This window comes from Macaca nemestrina, chromosome 8, assembly GCF_043159975.1.
Source record: "Macaca nemestrina isolate mMacNem1 chromosome 8, mMacNem.hap1, whole genome shotgun sequence".
Classification (NCBI taxonomy): domain Eukaryota; kingdom Metazoa; phylum Chordata; class Mammalia; order Primates; family Cercopithecidae; genus Macaca; species Macaca nemestrina.
Window position 1 is genome coordinate 132,847,158 of NC_092132.1, and position 18,124 is coordinate 132,865,281.

Genomic DNA, 18,124 nt, shown 5'->3' on the forward strand with positions numbered 1-18,124 from the left:
TCTTTCTTTCTTTCTTCCTTTCCCTCCCTCCCTTCCTTCCTTCCTTCCTTCCTTCCTTCCTTCCTTCCTTCCTTCCTTCCTTCCTTCCTTCCTTCCTTCCTTCCTTCCTTCCTTCCTTTCTTCTCTTTCTTCTCTTTCTTCTCTTTCCTTTCTTTTTTTTTTTTTTTTTTTTTTTTTTGAGACGGAGTCACTCTGTTGCCCAGGCTGGAGCACAGTGGCATGATCTTGGTTCACTGCAACCTCTGCCTCCCAGATTGAAGTGGTTCTCCTGCTTCAGCCTCCCAGGGAGCTGGGATTACAGGTGTGTGCTACCATGCCTGGCTAATTTTTATATTTTCAGTGTAGACAGAGTTTTGCCATGTTGGCCAGGCTGGTCTCGAACTCTTGACCTCAAGTAATCCGCCTGCCTCTGCTTCCCAAAGTGTTAAGATTACAGGCGTGAGCCACCGCGCCTGGTTGAGTGTTTCTGTTCTAAGTGACAGAGACCCAACTACCTTAAGAAAAATAAAAACAGGATCAATTGGCTTGCATAATAAAATATAGAAAAGGCAGGGGAGAATCCCAAGGACTCGAGTACAGGTAGGTCTCAGTCTCTCTCTCTCATTCTCTCTCTCTCTCTCTCTCTTGCTTTTCTTGTACCTTGTTTCTGCTTCTCCCTCCAGTTAGCTGCATGTGTATTCTTACTAGGATTATGAGGCTAGAATTGTGGTTCACATCTGTGGTATCTTAGAACCAAAAAGAAAAGCATGTTTTTCCATGCCTGTCCCATTAGGAAAACTTCAGATAAGGACCCTATTGGGCCCAGCTGATGTTACTTCCTTATCTCTAGGCCAGTGTGGCTAGGAGAAAGGGGTGCTGTGGCTTCCCAGCCCGAGTCATGTTTCCCCCTGTGCCCAGGAGGTGGCATACGGCCTTTAATAGAACCACCTGGCCCTTGGGAGGCTGAGGCAGGCAGATCATGAGGTCACGAGTTAGAGACCAGCCTGGCCAATATGGTAAAACCCCGTCTCTACCAAAAATACAAAAATTAGCCAGGTGTGCTGGTGCGTGCCTGTAGCCCCGACTGCTCGAGAGGCTGAGGCAGAAGAATTGCTTGAACCTGGGAAGCAGAGGTTGCAGTGAGCCCAGATCATGCCATTGCACTTCAGCCTGGGTGACAGAGCGAGACTTCGTCTCGAAAACAAAAAACACACACAAAAAAACAAAACTACCTGGCCCAAGGAGGAAGTCCTCTTCCCCAGCCCACCCCAGGAGAGCTGTTGTTCTGGGCAGAAAGAAGAATAAGTATCCACTGTACAGTTGAAGAATAAACAGGAAGGAAGGAAGCCAAGTTGGTCCTTGACTTCATGAAACCAGCGGTGGTGGGAGGACACAGGAGAGGATGGAAGATCAGGTTGTCCACAGTGAGCCCTGGAGGTCAGAAAGCAGCCATGTGGGTGACATTCATTTTCCCTTTTCTCACTGTCACATCACATTGAACCCACTAACGAAGAAGGCCTGCACTGCCAGAGGGGACGTTAGAAAGCCATTCCAGGGGCACTTGGGTCTAGTAAGGCCATTTTCTCAGCATTTCCATAAATTGTCTATGAAACCTATCATGAGTAATTTGCACTTCTTGGAAACCCTTTTCTCCGTCCATGAAATAAATATTCAAGTGCCCCATTCTTTTGTGTCAGGCAGTGCTGGTGTCTGCCCCTGTTCCTGTCGGCTGCCGTACCTGGCCGTGGTGTGCTGGCTGCAGGGTGTGTGACTGTGCGATCCAGCCTTTCTGAGCTTCTGTGTCCTTATTGTGAAATATGCTACTTCGTGGGATTTTTCAGAAAATTAAATGAGATTAGAGTGCCTGACACATAGTAAACATCAACTTCCTTTCTTCCCCCTCCTCTTCCACTTCTGCAGCGAGGACAAACCTGGTTTCCATGGCAGTAACATAGCAGGTATCACCTGATAAATGAGAACTTCATTCAGGCCTGAAATTATAGAACTTTTGGGGGCTGAGATGGGTGGATTACTTGAAGCCAGGAGTTTGAGACCAGACTAGGCAACATGGCGAAACCCCATCTTTACTAAAAATACAAAACAAATTAGCCAGGCATGGTGGCGCGTACCTGTAATTCCAGCTGCTCTGGTGGCTGAGGCACAGGAATTGTTTGAACCTGGGGGGTAGAGGTTGCAGTGAGCCAAGATTGTGCCACTGCCCAGCCTTGGCGACAGAGTGAGACCCAGTCTCAAAAAGAAAAAAAAAAAAAGAACTTCAGGCTTCTTCAGACAGACTTCAGAACTTCAGTATGTATTGATCAGCATTGGAAAGTTTTGGGGTTCCCCAGTATTGTTCTACATCAGACAAATTTGGGAAAGTATGCTTTTGGGAAGGTGTTTACAGCCTAGACCGGGGGAGGTTTCATTGATAACAATTTCCTGTATACTTCCTCTTGGTGAAGACCGAAGCATAGTGCTGGGAAGTATGTATCCAAGTGTAACTGTATTTCTGTGGCCATAGGAGTGTGTGTTTGTGTGTTTGTATACAAACATGTGCACTCTTTTCCACGTAACTGTGAGCCTTCTCCAGTTGTGGTTCAAAGCACTGCGTTTTTTTTTTTTTTTTTTTTTTTAATGGCTAGGCCATACAGTGTGGATATTTAAAGCTGAGACTAGGAGGTGAGGTCTGAAAGGTACTCACAAGCCCAGCTCTGAAACCTGTGCTGGTGGCCACATTCTCAAACTTCAGCCTGCCTCAGAATTACTGGGAGGGCTTGTTAAGGTGAAGATTGCTGGACTCTGCTCCTACAATTTCAGATATTGCTTGTCTGGGGCCAGGCAGGGAGACGGGGGTGGAGCTAGAGAATCTATATTTCTAAGAAGTTCCCAGCTGATACGATGTTGTTGGTCTGTGGACCACACTTTGAGAACCAGTGACCTGTAGAAAGTCCACCTGTACCCCCGTGAATCTGGATGACTTCTGCTTGTGTGGTTCGATCTTTGCACACTCAGCCCTGCTGTCTTCCCCTTTGCTGGGGGCTTATGTACTCATCAAGTAGTGTTGTCAGGTGGGTGTGGTGGCTCACACCTGTAATCCCAGCACTTTGGGAGGCCAAGGTGGGTGGATCACTTGAGGTCAGGAGTTTGAGACCAGCTTGGCCAAGAAGGTGAAACTCCATCTCTACTAAAAATATAAAAATGAGCCGGGCATGGTGGCGCACACCTGTAATCCCAGCTATTGTGGGTGGGGTGGGGGTGCTGAGAATCACTTGAACCCGGGAGGTGGAGGCTGCAGTGAGCCCAGATCGAGCCGCTGCACTCCAGCATGGGCAACAAAACAAAACAAAGCAGAAAAAAACAGTGTTGCCAGATCCAACAAATAAAAATATTGGATGCCCAGTTAAATAAATACTCTGGGTAAAAAAGAAAAACTGTTTAGTATAAGTATTTCCCAGATACTATGTGGGACATACTTATGCTAAAAAAAAAATTCATTGTCTGAAATTCAAATGAATCTACACGTTCTTCGTTTAATACGGCAACCTTTTCATCCAACTGGGTGTCTCTCTGTCTCTCTCTGTCTCTCTCCCTGTCTCCTGCTGCTGCTTTCCTGCAACTGAACAGGCTACAGCTGCCAAGGAAACACGTCCAGAGAGGGTTTATGTTTTCCGGACAGATCCACCTGCTGCCCTGAGCTCACTTGGCAGACTTGGCTTGGTCTCAGCCGAGATGGACTTGGCTCCTCTTCATTTTGGTTCTCTTGCTGGCTCTCTGTTTTTTTCCTATCTGTTCCTCTTTCTCTCTCTCTCTCTCATGCCTTCTTTTATGCCATCTCTCATATGAGGGATTTAAAAGGCAGGAATCTGCAAAGTGATGGGGCTGATCCAGGAAAAGTCTGTTCTCAGCAGCAAGACCGGAGTCCAGGAGTGACCTCCCGGTGTTGGAGGAGAGTGACGTTTGGCCTAGAGAGGGCACAGAGATCACCAGCAGCATGCCTTGTATTATGAAAAGGGTAACATTTGCCTTGGAGAAGTTTGCCTAGCAGTGCGGAGGCGAGGGGTCATGGCTGGAGTGGGACAGTGTCCAGGGCTTGAAGGAAATTGACACTATGTGGTCTCTAATGCTGGCAGAGGGAGCCCACTACTGTGGACTTGATCACACATGGAGGGGCAGAGAGAAATTTGAGCAATCAGAGGCCTCCTGGAGCCTTGGTCTTGGACTCTGTGTCCTCCTAAATAGCTCCATTTGTCACTTTCTCTTGCCAAGGCTGCTGGACGCTGAGGATGGAGCAATGGAGGAACAGAAGGCTTAGCGGCTTCTCTTCACTTTGCTGTCCCCTTTGCTGTCCCCTTTGCTGTCTGCCGGCCTCAGGCCTGGGTTCTCCCCCTCCCTTTGCTATGAATAGCTCTCCAAGGCCCTGGCATCAGCAGTCAGGCCTGCTTTCAAAGAGGTGGGTCATAACCTCAGAGGAGTGAGGAGTGCTCTTGTCAGTGGTCACCTGGGGCCTAGCCAAGGGGCCCTGTGTGCATTGCCCTGCTTTAAGGGCTGTGTTCCTCTTCCTGTGTCCCCAGCATGACGTGGAGAAGGACAGCGGGGTCAGGAGGCCCTGGTTTCCAGTAGGCTGGGGCACGGTAGGATGGGAGAGCAAGAGGGAGCCCCATCTCCTTGATGCGGTCACTTGCCCTGTGTGGGACCCAGATCCACCTTGCAGGATAAGTGGGTCTGTTTTTCCTTCTGTATCAGACACCAGGGAAAGCTGATCCTGCTGTACACTTGCAGCGGCAGGCACAGCGCTAGGCAGAGAAGGAAGATGAGGACGATGCCTCCTGTCTCCATCGGGTGCCTGCCATTCCGAGCGCCCTCACGCGCTGTCTCCTTAGCTCTCTTTTGCAGCCCAAGTGGGGAGGTTGGCAGGCGTGATTCTCCCTGTTTGTTCACTGGGGACACTTAGCCCCAGAGACATGACAGGCCAGCCCAAGGTCACACAGCCAGCGAGCGAGGGATGGAGCATGGCCATGTGACAGATACCCGCTCCTCTCTCAGTGGCTGGGTCTGCCCCTCTCCTCTTCCCTGAGGAGTCCCTCTGGCCAGCCCCACCTTGGTCTGGATTCTTTCACCTTCTGTTTCCTGGCTGGCTTCCTCTACTCCCGCCTCTCTCCCTATGGCCTTGCTCTCCTTGTGGCCCATCAGGGAAATATTTGGGATTCCCCAAAGGGCAAAGCACCAGTAGCCATGTACTCCCCATTCATGCTTCTGTTCCTTCTCCAGCATGAGAAGCTGCATGGATGAGGAGGCCAGTTGAGGTCCTGAGGGTTCCTAATGTCAGGGATGGGAGAACTGGCCTTGCAGGAGGGAAACAAGGCTCCCTGTGTGCTGGGTGGGAGCTGCGTTGCCTGGGAGGCTCCCAATACCTGCAGAGAGTGTGTGGGCCCTCCGGTCTGCTGTGGTGGGCAGTGTGCTCCCCCAGGGAGATAAGCAAGCCGTGACCTCCCACTGCCCCAGTCCCTGGCCCGCAGGCACTCTACCCCGGCCCCCTCATCTGGGGTTTCCTTTCTGATGTTGTATCCACGCTTGCCATTCCCATCTTTTATCTGTTAGCCACACGGCAGGGCTCGATGTGTATTTGGAGAAAGGATGCATGGCTCTCTACACCTCGTCCCTGCCCAGAGGTGCAGCTGTGGAGGATATGGATGAGGAGATCAACGGAGTCTGCCACTCTGCGAATGTGCGTTCTAGTTGGAGTAAACCCAGCAGGGCAAAATCAGGAACTCCTCGTGCAATGAAGCTTTCAGTTGCCTGGTCCAGGCTATGTATGTGTAGCTAGAATATGGAAATGGAAGAAATCCACACAGCTAGGTGGGAAGGGCTTCATGGGGAGGAACTGGTGGTGGGGCAGGAGAGAGGTGAGCCTGATGTGCGATGGCCTGGCATTAGAATGGACTCCTGCATTAGAGCTAAGACCTGGTGCTTGGATGCCCTTTGGTGGGGAGAGGATGGGAACCAGCAGCTTTGCTCATTATCGAGTGGCCTGCTTGTCCCACACCCTGTAGGATGTGGAGCTAGGTCCTGCCTTTATCTTCTTGCCCCCCTGCAGCCCACTCCGGTGCTGGGACCTGATTGTATGCCCTTAGCTTCTTCTGGAGGGAGACATTTGGCCAAAGCAAACAGTGAAGTCTTTGAAAGGGCTGCATTTGTTTCCTGGGGCTGCTGTAGCAAAGTACCACAAGCTGGGTGGCTTACAACAGAAGTTTATTCTTTCGCTTTTCTGGAGGCCAGAAGTCTGAAACCAAGGTGTTAGCAGGGCCATGCTCTCTCTGAAGGCTGAAAGGGATTCTGTTGCATGCCTTTCTCTTTCTCTTAGCTTCGGGCACTGCTGCAGCGCTGGGCATTCCTTGGCTTCTGGCTTCATCACTCCTGTCTCTGCCTCTGCTGTCTCATGGCATTCTTCCCGTGTGTCTATCTCTTCCCTTCTGATGAGGACACCAGTCGTTGGATTTAGGGCCCACCCTAATCCACTGTGACCTCATCTTAACTGGATTACATCTGCAAAGATCTTATTTCCAAATAAGATCATGTTTATAGAGCCTGGGGATTAAAACTGCAACTTTTTTTGGGGCGTGGGGCAAATTCAACTCAACAGATTTTGTCTCTAAATCCCATCTACCTGTTAGCGTCTCGGTCTACTCTCAAGCCACCTCTTGGGTCTCTGGAGGTCTGGGACATGGAGACCCCCCTTCCCCTCTCACAGCACTCTTATTTGCTGGCTGCGGAGGGGGGTGGGTGTGGGTTTTGACATTTGAGATGGAGTCGCCGCCTGCAGGGGTGAAGGATTGCTTGGAAATGCTGCTGCTGCTTGTTTTGAGGAAGTGGAGGGTGCATTTCTGGGCAGAAGAGAAGGCAGAGACAACTGCAGATTTCCTCCTCTTTTCCTGTGGAAGACATTGTTTCCTGAGGTGCAGAATGATGGCTCTGGAAGGGCCTTCAAGGACTCCAGACCCTCCTCCCACACAGGAGCACTGGGACCTGCCAGAAATGGCGCCCACCTTGTTGGAGCTCTAGACTTGAGTCTTGGCTCCACTACTCAGTGACTCTGATCTTGGGGGCAAAGTTGCTTAGCTTCTCTGAGGCTCAGCTGCTTCATCTCTAAAATGGGATAATAATAACTGCTTGTCAGATCTCACGGAGCATTTGTGAGGGTTAAATAATAAAAGATGGATATGAAAGTACCTTTTAAACCATCACTGTGGTAAAATACACATAACAGAAAATGTACCATGTAGGTGTACAAGTCAGTGGTGTTAAGTGTATTCACATGGTTCTGGAACCTTCACTGCCATCCATCTCCAGAACTTTTGAATCATCCCAAACTGTTAAAGTGCTGTTTAAAGTGCTAATTAGAGTACTTTTTATTCATTTGATACATAAGAAACTGGAGTCCCTGAGAAGCAGGGAACTCGGGCACAGCCACCCAGTGAATTAGGGCAGAGCTGAGCCGACTCTTGCTTTGGTGCCCATGGCCTTCTCTCAGCCTGCAGGGGCCTGGGACACATCTCAGGAGGGTTTCCTTCTTCTCTCAGACGCATCCCTCAGGATCACGGGGGCCTCTAGAGAAATGAATTTGTCCAGTGGTGGGACACACTCAGCCCGTGCCTGCATGATGGGGGCCCCCTCAGCAGGCACCAGCACCTTCTCGTGGAAAGCCTGCATTCTCTCTCCTGGCTCAGGCTGGCTCAGTCCCTCTCAGCCTCCTGTCTCTCTCTGCCTCTACCTGTTCCTTTCTCAAATGGGAGAGGGTTCCAGTGGAGAACCAGGGGAGCTGAACTTGGGGTGAACTTGGAGATGGCTTCATGAGGTTCCATATGTGCAAAGGGTGTGGGCAAGGGATTTGGGTGACCCGGGTTCTGGTCCATCCTGCAGCTAGCTTGTCGAGTCGCCATAGAATTCTCATGGAGTGCACGGTGGCTGAAGTCCTCCTGCGTGCCCATCATTGGGAAATATCCGTGAACAGACCTTATTACTAGCTACTTGGAGCTGCTGTGAGACATAGTTGATGTGATACATAAGGGCTGTGTGTGTGTGTGGCAAAGGACACTCACCTGTAGAAGGTGATGATTGTCACTTGACATGGCGGAGAGGGGAGCATCCTCTCCCAGCCCAGGCTGATGGTAACATTCCTGGCCAGGGCCCAGGGCAGGAGGGAAGAGAAAGGAATGGAGCTCGCCATGCATACTAGACTTCGATGCCCTGTGCTCCGTGGAACCTTCCATGTCTAGGTCTGGAGCTGAGGTATGGGGACAGACCCAGCTCAGATACTGTCTGACTTCAAGTGGCTCATGGCCCAATGGGGAGCATAGAGCCGTGCACAAGGAGTTTTGATGCAGTGTCATCGATGCTGACAGAGGGGAATGGGTGATGGCGTGTTATGGTCACCAGGGGAAGGGAAGGCCACTTCTGCCTGGTGGGAGTGGGATAGGGAACTGGGGTAGGGGTGGAGGGGTGGCAGAGGAGCCTTTGCTCTGGCTTACCGCAGAACAGACCAGTGGAGGATGCCCGTGGCATGTCTCACCCAGGGAGACTCTTTTGTCTCCCTGGCCAGTAGCTTCCTTGACCCTCAGACGGGTCCTGTGAAGCATCTAGGGAAGGGACTATTCACCCATTTTGCAGGTGGGATTTTGCAGTGCTGGGTTGAAGCACTTGGGCAGGCTCATCCAGGACTGCAGCCCCACAGAAGGTGGACCCAGCTTTCCTGCCTGGGGTCCAGGCATTCTCCACAAACCCACCCGGCTCCTCCCTGTGTTCCTTTGCCTAAAAGAGCCATTTAGAGCAGGCTGTTTCTGTGCCTTGTGGGGTCCTTTCCATCAGTCAATCATTCAGTTTTTCTTAAGCCGCACTATGTGCCTGTCTCTCCGGAAATCTCTGTCCTCAAGGAGCTTGAGGACAAATCTCTGTCCTCACAGCTTGAGCCCCCACAAAGACTTGGTTCCCCCGACTTTCCTCCCCTCCCTCTTCCTGGCTTCTTCCACCCTGGGAAGCTGCAGGGAGGAGATGCCACTGGCAGGACAGAGGAGACAGAAGGCAGCCAGACTGAACCGCTTTTCTGCATTGCATCTTCTCCCCGCCACCAGGTCCCGGCTGGCCGACTTCCATGCCAATTGTCGAGCCTCCTACCAGACGGTCACCAGCTGCCCTGCGGACAATTACCAGGCGTGTCTGGGCTCCTATGCTGGCATGATTGGTAAGCTGTTCCTGCACACCTGGGTTCTGTGGGTCCTTGCTGTCCCCATCTCAGCAGGGCAGGGGCCGCAGCCCGGCTCTGGGCCAGCCAGGGGAGACAGCCTGAGCCTGGCCTTCTCTGCAACAGATTCAGAGAGAGCTGTGAGGGGAAACCAGCAGAAAGGCAGTTCTGTAGCAAGGAGGAGGACCCAGCTCTTTATCATGTGGGGAGGAGGGCCCCAGGAGCCTTCTAAGCTTTTGAAATAAGAAGCAAAGGTGGCCGGGCGCGGTGGCTCACGCCTGTAATCCCAGCACTTTGGGAGGCCAAGACGGGCGGATCACGAGGTCAGGAGATCGAGACCATCCTGATGAACATGGTAAAACTCCGTCTCTACTAAAAATACAAAAAAATTAGCCAGGCGTGGTGGCGGGTGTCTGTAGTCCCAGCTTCTCAGGAGGCTGAGGCAGGAGAATGGCGTCGACCCAAGAGGCGGAGCTTGCAGTGAGCAGAGATCGCGCCACTGCGCGGCAACAGAGCAAGACTCCGTCTCAAAAAAACAAAAAAACAAAAAAACAAAAAAACAAAGGTAACATTTGTGGCACGGTTCTGACATTCCAGGCTTTGCACCGAGCAGTTTACATGGCCTGTCTTACTGAATTCTCCCAATAGCTCTTGCTGGGGGGTTGGTGATATCTCCATTTTACAGATGAGGAAACTGAGGCTGTAGAGAAGTTGAGTGACTTGCACAGGCTCACCTCGCCGATAAATGTCGGCACTGGGGTCCGATCCCAGGACGTGAGCCTCATTCACCCTGATTCTAGAACACTGGCTGCTTGTTGGTGAAGGAGAAAGCATGGGCCCACACTCTGGGAGGGGCTCCAGGGCATTTTCTCTGCCTTCCTGGTGGCGAGGAGCCCAGTGTCCTCTATGCTGCTGGCCCCTCTGCCGCTGCTGACCCCATGGTCCCTGGGATAGTCATGCTCAGAGTCAGGAGTGTGATTGGGACGGATGTGTGTTTGGGGGCCAGGTGAGAGGATGGGTACCAGGCCTCTGCCCTGCTGTGCCTGGGGTCGGTCTGTGGGCCCAAGGGGAAGGCCCTACTGTACCTCTGTCTTCTCCCCCACCTTTCTCCCTGCCCAGGGTTTGACATGACGCCCAACTATGTGGATTCCAGCCCCACTGGCATCGTGGTGTCCCCCTGGTGCAGCTGTCGTGGCAGCGGGAACATGGAGGAGGAGTGTGAGAAGTTCCTCCGGGACTTCACCGAGAACCCGTGCCTCCGTAAGTTGTGGATGTTGTCCCCAACCGCAGCAGCCCCTCCCTCCCCTCCTAGAGTCTGTCCTGGCCATTCCCATCTCCTTCCGTGGGGATGGCTGGGGATGTATATGAGGCTTCTCCGCCATGGGTGTTGCCCATGGGGACCTTGGGTTTTGAGCTCTTGGAGATTCACGCCAGAACTGTCAGTAGACCAGCCTCAGTTTACCACCAGAGGCCTTGAGCCTATGTCAAGCCTGTTATTTGCTCTGGTCTGTTACTGGGACAGCTTCAGCCAGGTTCCTTTGGAGACTGAGCACTCTTATGAGGCTCGCTGGCGTCTGTCATATCTCCCTTTAATGAGTTTGTTTGTGCCTGGAATCGACTTCCTTTCACATCGTCAAACTCCTAACCCAAAAGCTGGAGAGACTTTAGCCCCAGTCTAGCTCAGTCTGCCTTTGATCTTTCTAGCTCAACATCCATTGCCACCCATGCCCACCTGAAGGTTTCTTCCCTATTTCCTTCCCTCCTTTATTTATTCTGTCCATCTCTCCATCCTTCTGTTCCTCCCTCTCTGTGTGGCACTGGAGATTCAAGGATCCAAGTCATTGAGGAGGTATAGCCTGATGGAGGTGGACTGAGAGGGGTCACTCGTGATCACAGTGCAAGTGAGCTGCTCTAGAGGAGGGGTCTGCACAGGGTTCTTGAGGAGCCCAGGGTGGGGATGCCCAAGTCAGCCAGGAAGAGGGAGGCCCTGAAGGCTTCTTGGAAAATGTATCTGTGGATGCTTAGCTGGGCATCGGTTAGTTGAAGAGTCCACCCTGGGCAGAGGTCCTGGGCTCCACAGAAGACCGTGGCGGGTGGAGGGAACTGCCAATCATATAGCCTTGCTACATAGCACTGAAGATGGCCAGAGTGGCAAGAGTGATCTGGACAGGTAGACAGCATCCTTGTCATGCAGGGCCTTGTAGGCCTGAGGCATTTAGATCTTCTTGTCGTGCAGGGGTGCCAGTGGTGTTGCGGGTGTTTGAAGGAATGTCAGCTAGGGTGTGAGATCAGATCAGCATTCCAGAAAGCGAATCTGCCTGTGTTGTGAGGCAGTGGGGGTCAGACTGAATCAATTCCGACAGGTGACGTGACACAGAGAGGCCCATCAGAAGGCCATAGTAGCTGCTTACAGGGGCACAAATGGTGGCTGTGAACCAGAGCAGTGGGAGGGGAACAACGATGGGAAGTGGGGTGGAGGGATCTTTAGGAGGTGGGCTCAGCGGGCTGCCAGCAGATGTGCAGGGAGGCACCATGGGTGACCCTCAGGATTCTGACATGGGGGACCTGGGTAGATAAGAGATGATACCTTCAAGGCTGCAGTATGAGGGGTCAGAGGGAAAAGAGCGTTGACAAGGGTAGGAGGAGACACCTAGCCCAGGCTTAGACATAACGAGTTTGAGATGCATGTGGCACGTGGAGGCGGAGGTTTTCTGGGCACCTCTCTGGATGGTGTGGGAGGAGCAGAGACCACCCAGGGAGAGCCTGTGGTGTGGAGCAGGCAGAGGGCTGAATGTGGGGCCCCTGCATGCCAAGGTGGGGACCTGGGAACGTCCGAGGAGGCACAGGACCCGGAAGAGCCTGTGACTAGGGAGCTGGGGATGAGGAGCTTCGGGAGGTGTGGCCGGTGGCACCATGCAGAGGAGGTGGCCCCCTCCTCCCCTAGGCTCCCCTGCATCCCACCCCCTTCTTTTTCTCCTTTTTTCTTCTGTGTTCCCCATCATGTACACTTCTTGCTATTCTGGCTTCTTTGTGTTTTAACCTCTCTCTTGCTATATTCCGTAGCTGTGAGACCTTTGTAGGTATCTGAAAAAGAGGTTCAGCAGAGGGAATCTGCCTGTACCATGCCCTGTCCCGACTTCTGGACTATTCCAGGGAAGGGGATGGTCAGGGTGAGGAGCAGGGACAGGAGTGATGGACGTGGGTCCTGACTTCTCTGCATCTACCCTCACCCCCATCCCAGGGAATGCCATCCAGGCCTTTGGCAACGGCACGGATGTGAACGTGTCCCCTAAAGGCCCCTCATTCCAGGCCACCCAGGCTCCTCGGGTGGAGAAGACGCCTTCCTTGCCAGATGACCTCAGTGACAGCACCAGCCTGGGGACCAGTGTCATCACCACCTGCACGTCTGTCCAGGTGAGGGGGGTGTGGCTGAGGCGTTGGGGGGAGCATCATGGTGCTGGAAGTGGTGTGGGAAATGACTCAGCTGAGGCTGGGGAGGGAGGGTCCTCCCTTTCGATCAGGGACCCGAGAGGCAGGGAGGAGCTGCCGGGGGTCATTCTTCACTCGTTCCTTCATTTGGGCATTCATCTTGGAAGCGTTAAACCTGTTACATCACAGTGCTATACCTGCCTTGCAGGCTGTGGGGTCTGAAGAGCAGGCAGTGGGGCACAGCCTCGGCGCAGGTGCAGGGGCAACAAGTCCTGGCTGTGTGTGGGGCAGCGAGGCACCCATCTTGAGTGGGGCAGCAGGCTCATAGGGTCAACAGTGCACATCCACAGTGCTGGGATGCAGGCTTGAGCAGGGACCCAGCTTGGCGGGGGTTCAAATCCTTCCTGGGCACCCATTGGAGAAGTGCGTGTGCCTCTTCTGGTTAGGGAAGCCCTCCCCTTCTCTTTCTGACTCCTTCTACTTCCCTTGTGTGCCCCCCTGCTCAGGAGCAGCTGACCTCCAAGTGCCCTCCTGGCGGCTGGGTGGGGAGCTCTTCCATTTCCTGCTCCTTCCACTTCGCTCCCCTCCTGATTGGAGCTGAGGTGCTGTTGTCACCCTTGGGCAGCTCCTAATGACACTGGATATGCTTGAGTGGCTGCGAGCAGGGGGCTCGGGGTCCTACTCTGCAGACAATTGCTCAATTTCATGCTAGAGCAGCGGGCAGCTCGGCCAGTCAGGGCTGTGCCACCTGTCAGGTCATCCAGACCTCACCAGCCTCCTGCATGCACCCTTCATCCTGAGCCCCTTGGGCTGGCCCATCTGGAGAGAGGCTGACTCAAGAGGATGCTGGCAACCTTCCCAGGACTCCCACTGTGCTTCCTTGTGGTTGTAAAGTCCAAAGCCGTGGCTTTGGGACCCCCACCCAGCCCCCTTCACCGTCAGCCCTGATGATTCTGAGGCCCATTTATTTTTCTCCTGCAGTTTGCCAAGCCATCGGTTACTTGGTTTCTTTTAGCCCCTGCCTGGTTTTCTGTGGTCTCACCATTGGGGGGCTTGCTCAAATCTTGGTTTGATCTCAGTGGAGATGCGGGTGATCTGTATGTGAGAAGATATATGCGAAAGTGCTTGGTCAGTGGAGGAATGCTGCACAAATGTTAGGTGTTACAAATCCGGGGTCTGGGGAGGCTGCCTGGCAGGTGGCTGGAGGCCTGTGGACTAAGTCAGTCTGGGCAGGACAGCTGAAAGAGCCTCCCAGGAGGAAAGGAGGAAAAATAGACCCTCAAAAGGGGTCCAATGACTACCACTCTCCAGGTTTCTTAGAGAAATGGAAGACAAAGGGCCTCTGATTCAGTTTTAATTATAATGTTTTTAATGAGCACCTACTGTCCCATGCTGGGAGCTGGAAATGTCAAGTGAATAAGCCCTCGCCCCTGCCCTTGGCTTGTCTGGGACTGGCGGGGGTGCCTTCCCTCCTCCCCAGCCCACGTCTGTCCCCTGTCTCTCAGCTCTCCTAGCTTGGACCATCTCTGATTGAGTGACACTGTGGTGGTCTTTGTGGGGCCCTTGGGTGTTAGGGGCACCCATAGCTATAGGAAGGAGTCCCTGAGTGATCGCAGAGACCGAGAGCTGAGCCTGGATGGGAGGAAGGGTTGGGGGAGCCTGTATACCCTAGATACACCCTAGAGACAGAGGCAAGATTATTTTGCTGCTCTCTGTCCTTCCTTCTTCCTTAGGGGAAGGCTTAGGGAACCCCAGAGATGGTAGCCAGTTGGGTCCCTACATGGGTATCCGTATGTCAGGACTTGAAGGACCCTCCAAGATCTTCCCAAACACAAGCAACCAGAGGCCTGGTGACGACAGCAGCATGTCCGCAGCCCCACAGCCAGTTGGCAGTCGAGAAGGGCCAGGAACCCTGTCCCCCGGCCACCTTCTGCTTCCTCCTCCTCCAAATCTGCTCCCCGCAAAGGACTTTCCACGGTGGGAGTGGGGCTGTTGAGGAGGGCTGTGGGTGTCTTGGACGCCACCACACTAGAGCCAGGAGCCCCCTCCGAGTTGGCCCTGGTGTCTTAGGTCCTCCTCTCAGAAGTGTCTCCTTCAGGGTGTGGCCCCCTCTCTGGGCAACCGTGCCTGCCTGGGGCTCTGTGGACCTTGGAGAGGCCTGATAGGGTCTGCAGAATGGTCTTTCCTGGAGCCTTCTGGCCCGGCCCATGTTCATTAAATATATACCTCGTCTGAATTCCCTCACCCTTCTCTCCACCCCACTGGGCTCTGGAGCAGGGAACCTGAGTGTCAGGTCAGTCTTGGACACGTGCAGGGGGGGTGAGTCAGCTGCTGACCTGCACTTGGCCGTTCCTCTGAGCAAGACATCTCTCCTTTCCCTCTCCCTCTCCTCTCCACCTGGTGCGTCCTACCCCGATGTCACCTCCTGGGAATGCCTTCTCCGATTCCACACCAGGTTGCCTTCTGCCTGCTTTGGGCTCCCGCTCTGCGTGTTCATGGCCCCATCATGATGTGTTCTCCTCTCCCCTGCTAGGCCAGGGTCCCCAGAGGCCAGAGTAGCATCTCACCCTCCTGTGTCACCCTGCGTAGCTGGGTTGCACAGTGCCTGGCGTGGAGTGGGTGCTCCATTCAGGTGGAAAGAGAGACCCCGGAGTCCCCAGTTCATTTGATTTATTGGAACTCCCTGCTGTCCTGGAGGATGGGGTCTGTGTGTTTCAGTGCCTGCAGCTCTCCTCCTCCTCCTGGGTGCCCTCTGTAAGCACAGGACTGGGCAGCTGCAGAGGTGAAGATGCTTTTCTATTGAAGTTGTAGGAAGGTTTGTTAGAGACTCTTGGTCTTATGATGGGGCCTGGACCAGGGCACTGCAGTGGGGGGCTGGGGGGAGATGGGCGATGGTTGGTGCTTCCCTGGCCATGGCCTGCTGTTCTCCCCAACACTCCCCTGGGGCTGCTCTGGGCCCAGAATGCCAATTTGCAGGGCTCCATAAGATCAGCTGGAGTCCTACCTTTCCCAGCACCGGGGAGCCCTACAACACACCATCTCCTTTGCTACCCCCGTCTCCACCTGCCCACCTGTGATTCAGATTGCCAATCACATCTTGGGCAAATTAAAAATGAGTTTTGAGAGATTGCCCCAAGGCCCCCTCACTGCATGCCTGCTGCCGACTCTGCAGCCAGTGGCCACCTCTCTCTCCTTCCTCCTCCTGCCTGCTTCTGGATGGGTCTTATACCCAGCACACAGGCCTGTGGACCTCAGAGCATGGTACTGAGAGATCTGTCAGTGCATTCATTCATTGACTCAACAGAAATTCTTATTGCACATCACTACATCGCAGGCACCAAGGCTAACAAGCATCATGGGCCAGGACTGTGGTCCCAGTGCTGGAGGATGGACAGGATGAAGCTCAGATGTCTATGAGGGAGAAGGTGATTTGTGCACCTGCCGCGTGTGGGACTGATAGAGGATGATGGGGTCCAGAGGACGGAGAGAGTGCATTGACTGGGAGTGGAGGTCAAGGACCCATGGGCATAGCAATGCCTGCTGCTAGGCCTGAAAAGAATTGGGAGAATGGGTGTGGGGTTGCAGTGGGCGGACTGCCCCAGGTGAACCAGCAGTGGAGCCAAGGCACAGTCAGAACAGCACAGAGTGCTGAGTGGGGGTCTACTGTGCAGAGAGGGGGTCTGCTGTGCCTGGTTTTACAAATGAAGTGTTACTGAAACACAACCACACCCTGTGTGCATTGTCTCCTGTCACAGGCAGCGTTGAGTTGTTGTGATGGAGACGATGTGAGAGGTGTGAGTTACTGGGGATGGCCCAGGTTAGGGAGGAAGGCCAGGGGCACTGAGATTTAGAGGCGGGGCCAGAGACAGAAGCAGGGAGCGCTGGAGAACCGCAGCTCCAGCCAGCAGGAAAACACTAGACCAGCGAGGCTCTGGGACTGCAGGCCCAGGCTTTTGGGGTAGGTAGGAGGTAGGCAAGGAAGAGGAGGAAGACAATAATTTCCTTCTCACTTCCTGGGCAACGGAACATCCCTGGGAGAAAGCTCTGGAAGGATGAAGCATGCCTTTCCCACTGTCCTTCCTCTGTGTGTGCGTCCTTCGCCCAGTGCCATCTGCAAGAGCCAGTTCTTTAATGCTCCTGGTGGCACCCACAGCGCAGCCCTTGGGGGTCGGCTCTTCCCAGAGTCCCCTTGCTGCTTCCATGGTGGAGGATTTACTGTTAGCAGCCCTGTGTCCTGCCATCCTTGCAGCCCAGGCCTGTGCACTTTGGGACTGGAGCCACAGACACCTCCAGGGGATGAGAGGCTCTGAGTAGGGACGGAGTAAGCCCCAGTCTGTTTCCCTAGACTCTCAGGCATCCTTCTCTCCCCTCTGTGTATTCATCTGCTGTGAAGGCGGTTGTATTAGTCTGTTCTCACGCTGCTAATAAAGACATAACCTGAGACCGGGTAATTCATAAAGGAAAGAGGTTCAGCGGATGCACAGTTCCACATGGCCGGGGAGGCCTCACAATCATGGTGGAAGATGAAGAGCACAGGGACGTCTTACATGGTGACTGGCAAAGAGAGAGCGTGTGCAGGGGAACTCCCATGTATAAAACCATCAGATCTCATGAGACTTACTCACTACCACGAGAACAGCACAGAAGATACCCACCCCCATGATTCAGTTATCTCCCACCGGTTCCCTCCCATGACACACAGGAATTATAGAAGCTACAATTCAAGGTGAGATTTGGGTGGGGACACAGCCAGACCATATCAGTGGTTATGTGCGAGTTTATTTCTCAGAGTATGAGCCCCTGGAGGGTAGGGAGGCACTGGATTTGAGACATTGGTGATTTTGGCATCAGAGGTGGCCTCTCTCTCTGCCCCTCCCCCCACTGGGTGCCGCTTTCAGAAAAGGTCAGCTGCTGGGCAGCACTCCCACCCAAGGGCTCTGTCGCCCCTGGCAGAGACTGCGCCTCGGGGCAGACGTCCCTTGGGGCTGGCCCAGGGAGGTGTTTCACTGTCCCCTGATAATCAGCATCAGATGAGAGGGTACAGTGGTTGTCCTCAGCCCCCTCGCCTCCCACTTCGTTCTCTCCTAGGTCCTCTATTGCCTCCTTCCTCTGTGTCTTCCCTCTGTCTTTTGTTCCTCTGTCCCCTCCCCTCCTGCTATCTTTCTCCCTCAGCTTCCTCCCCTTACCATGCCCTCCCCTCCCCTTTCCCCCTGTCCCCTCTCCGCTTCCTCTGTCCCTTCCCTTTTCCCCGTCCCATCCTCTTTCCTGTGCCCCCTCAACTCTCCTCTGTCCCTTCCCTACCCTCTGTCCCCTCCCCTCTCCTCTGTTCCCTCCCCCTCTCCTGTCCCCTCCCCTCTCCTCTGTTCCCTCCCCTGTCTCCTCCCCTCTTCCTCTGTCCCTTCCCCTCTTCCTCTGCCCCCTCCCCCTTCTCTCCCCTCTCCTCTGTCCCTTCCCCTTCTGTCCCCTGCCCCCCCGTCCCTC

General features: G+C 53.8%; 1 protein-coding gene across 6 annotated transcripts in view; it reads left to right on the forward strand.

The window, feature by feature from the left end:
* Positions 1-18,124, forward strand: part of LOC105482101 (GDNF family receptor alpha 2) — a 100,442-nt gene that overhangs the window by 76,746 nt on the left and 5,572 nt on the right. For all 6 annotated transcript variants that reach the window (XM_011742050.3, XM_011742052.2, XM_071068533.1 and 3 more), the window contains 3 exons: positions 9,105-9,214; positions 10,334-10,474; positions 12,456-12,628. In XM_011742050.3, the coding sequence (XP_011740352.2) occupies positions 9,105-9,214; positions 10,334-10,474; positions 12,456-12,628 (424 nt within the window). The remainder of the gene's footprint in view (positions 1-9,104; positions 9,215-10,333; positions 10,475-12,455; positions 12,629-18,124) is intronic.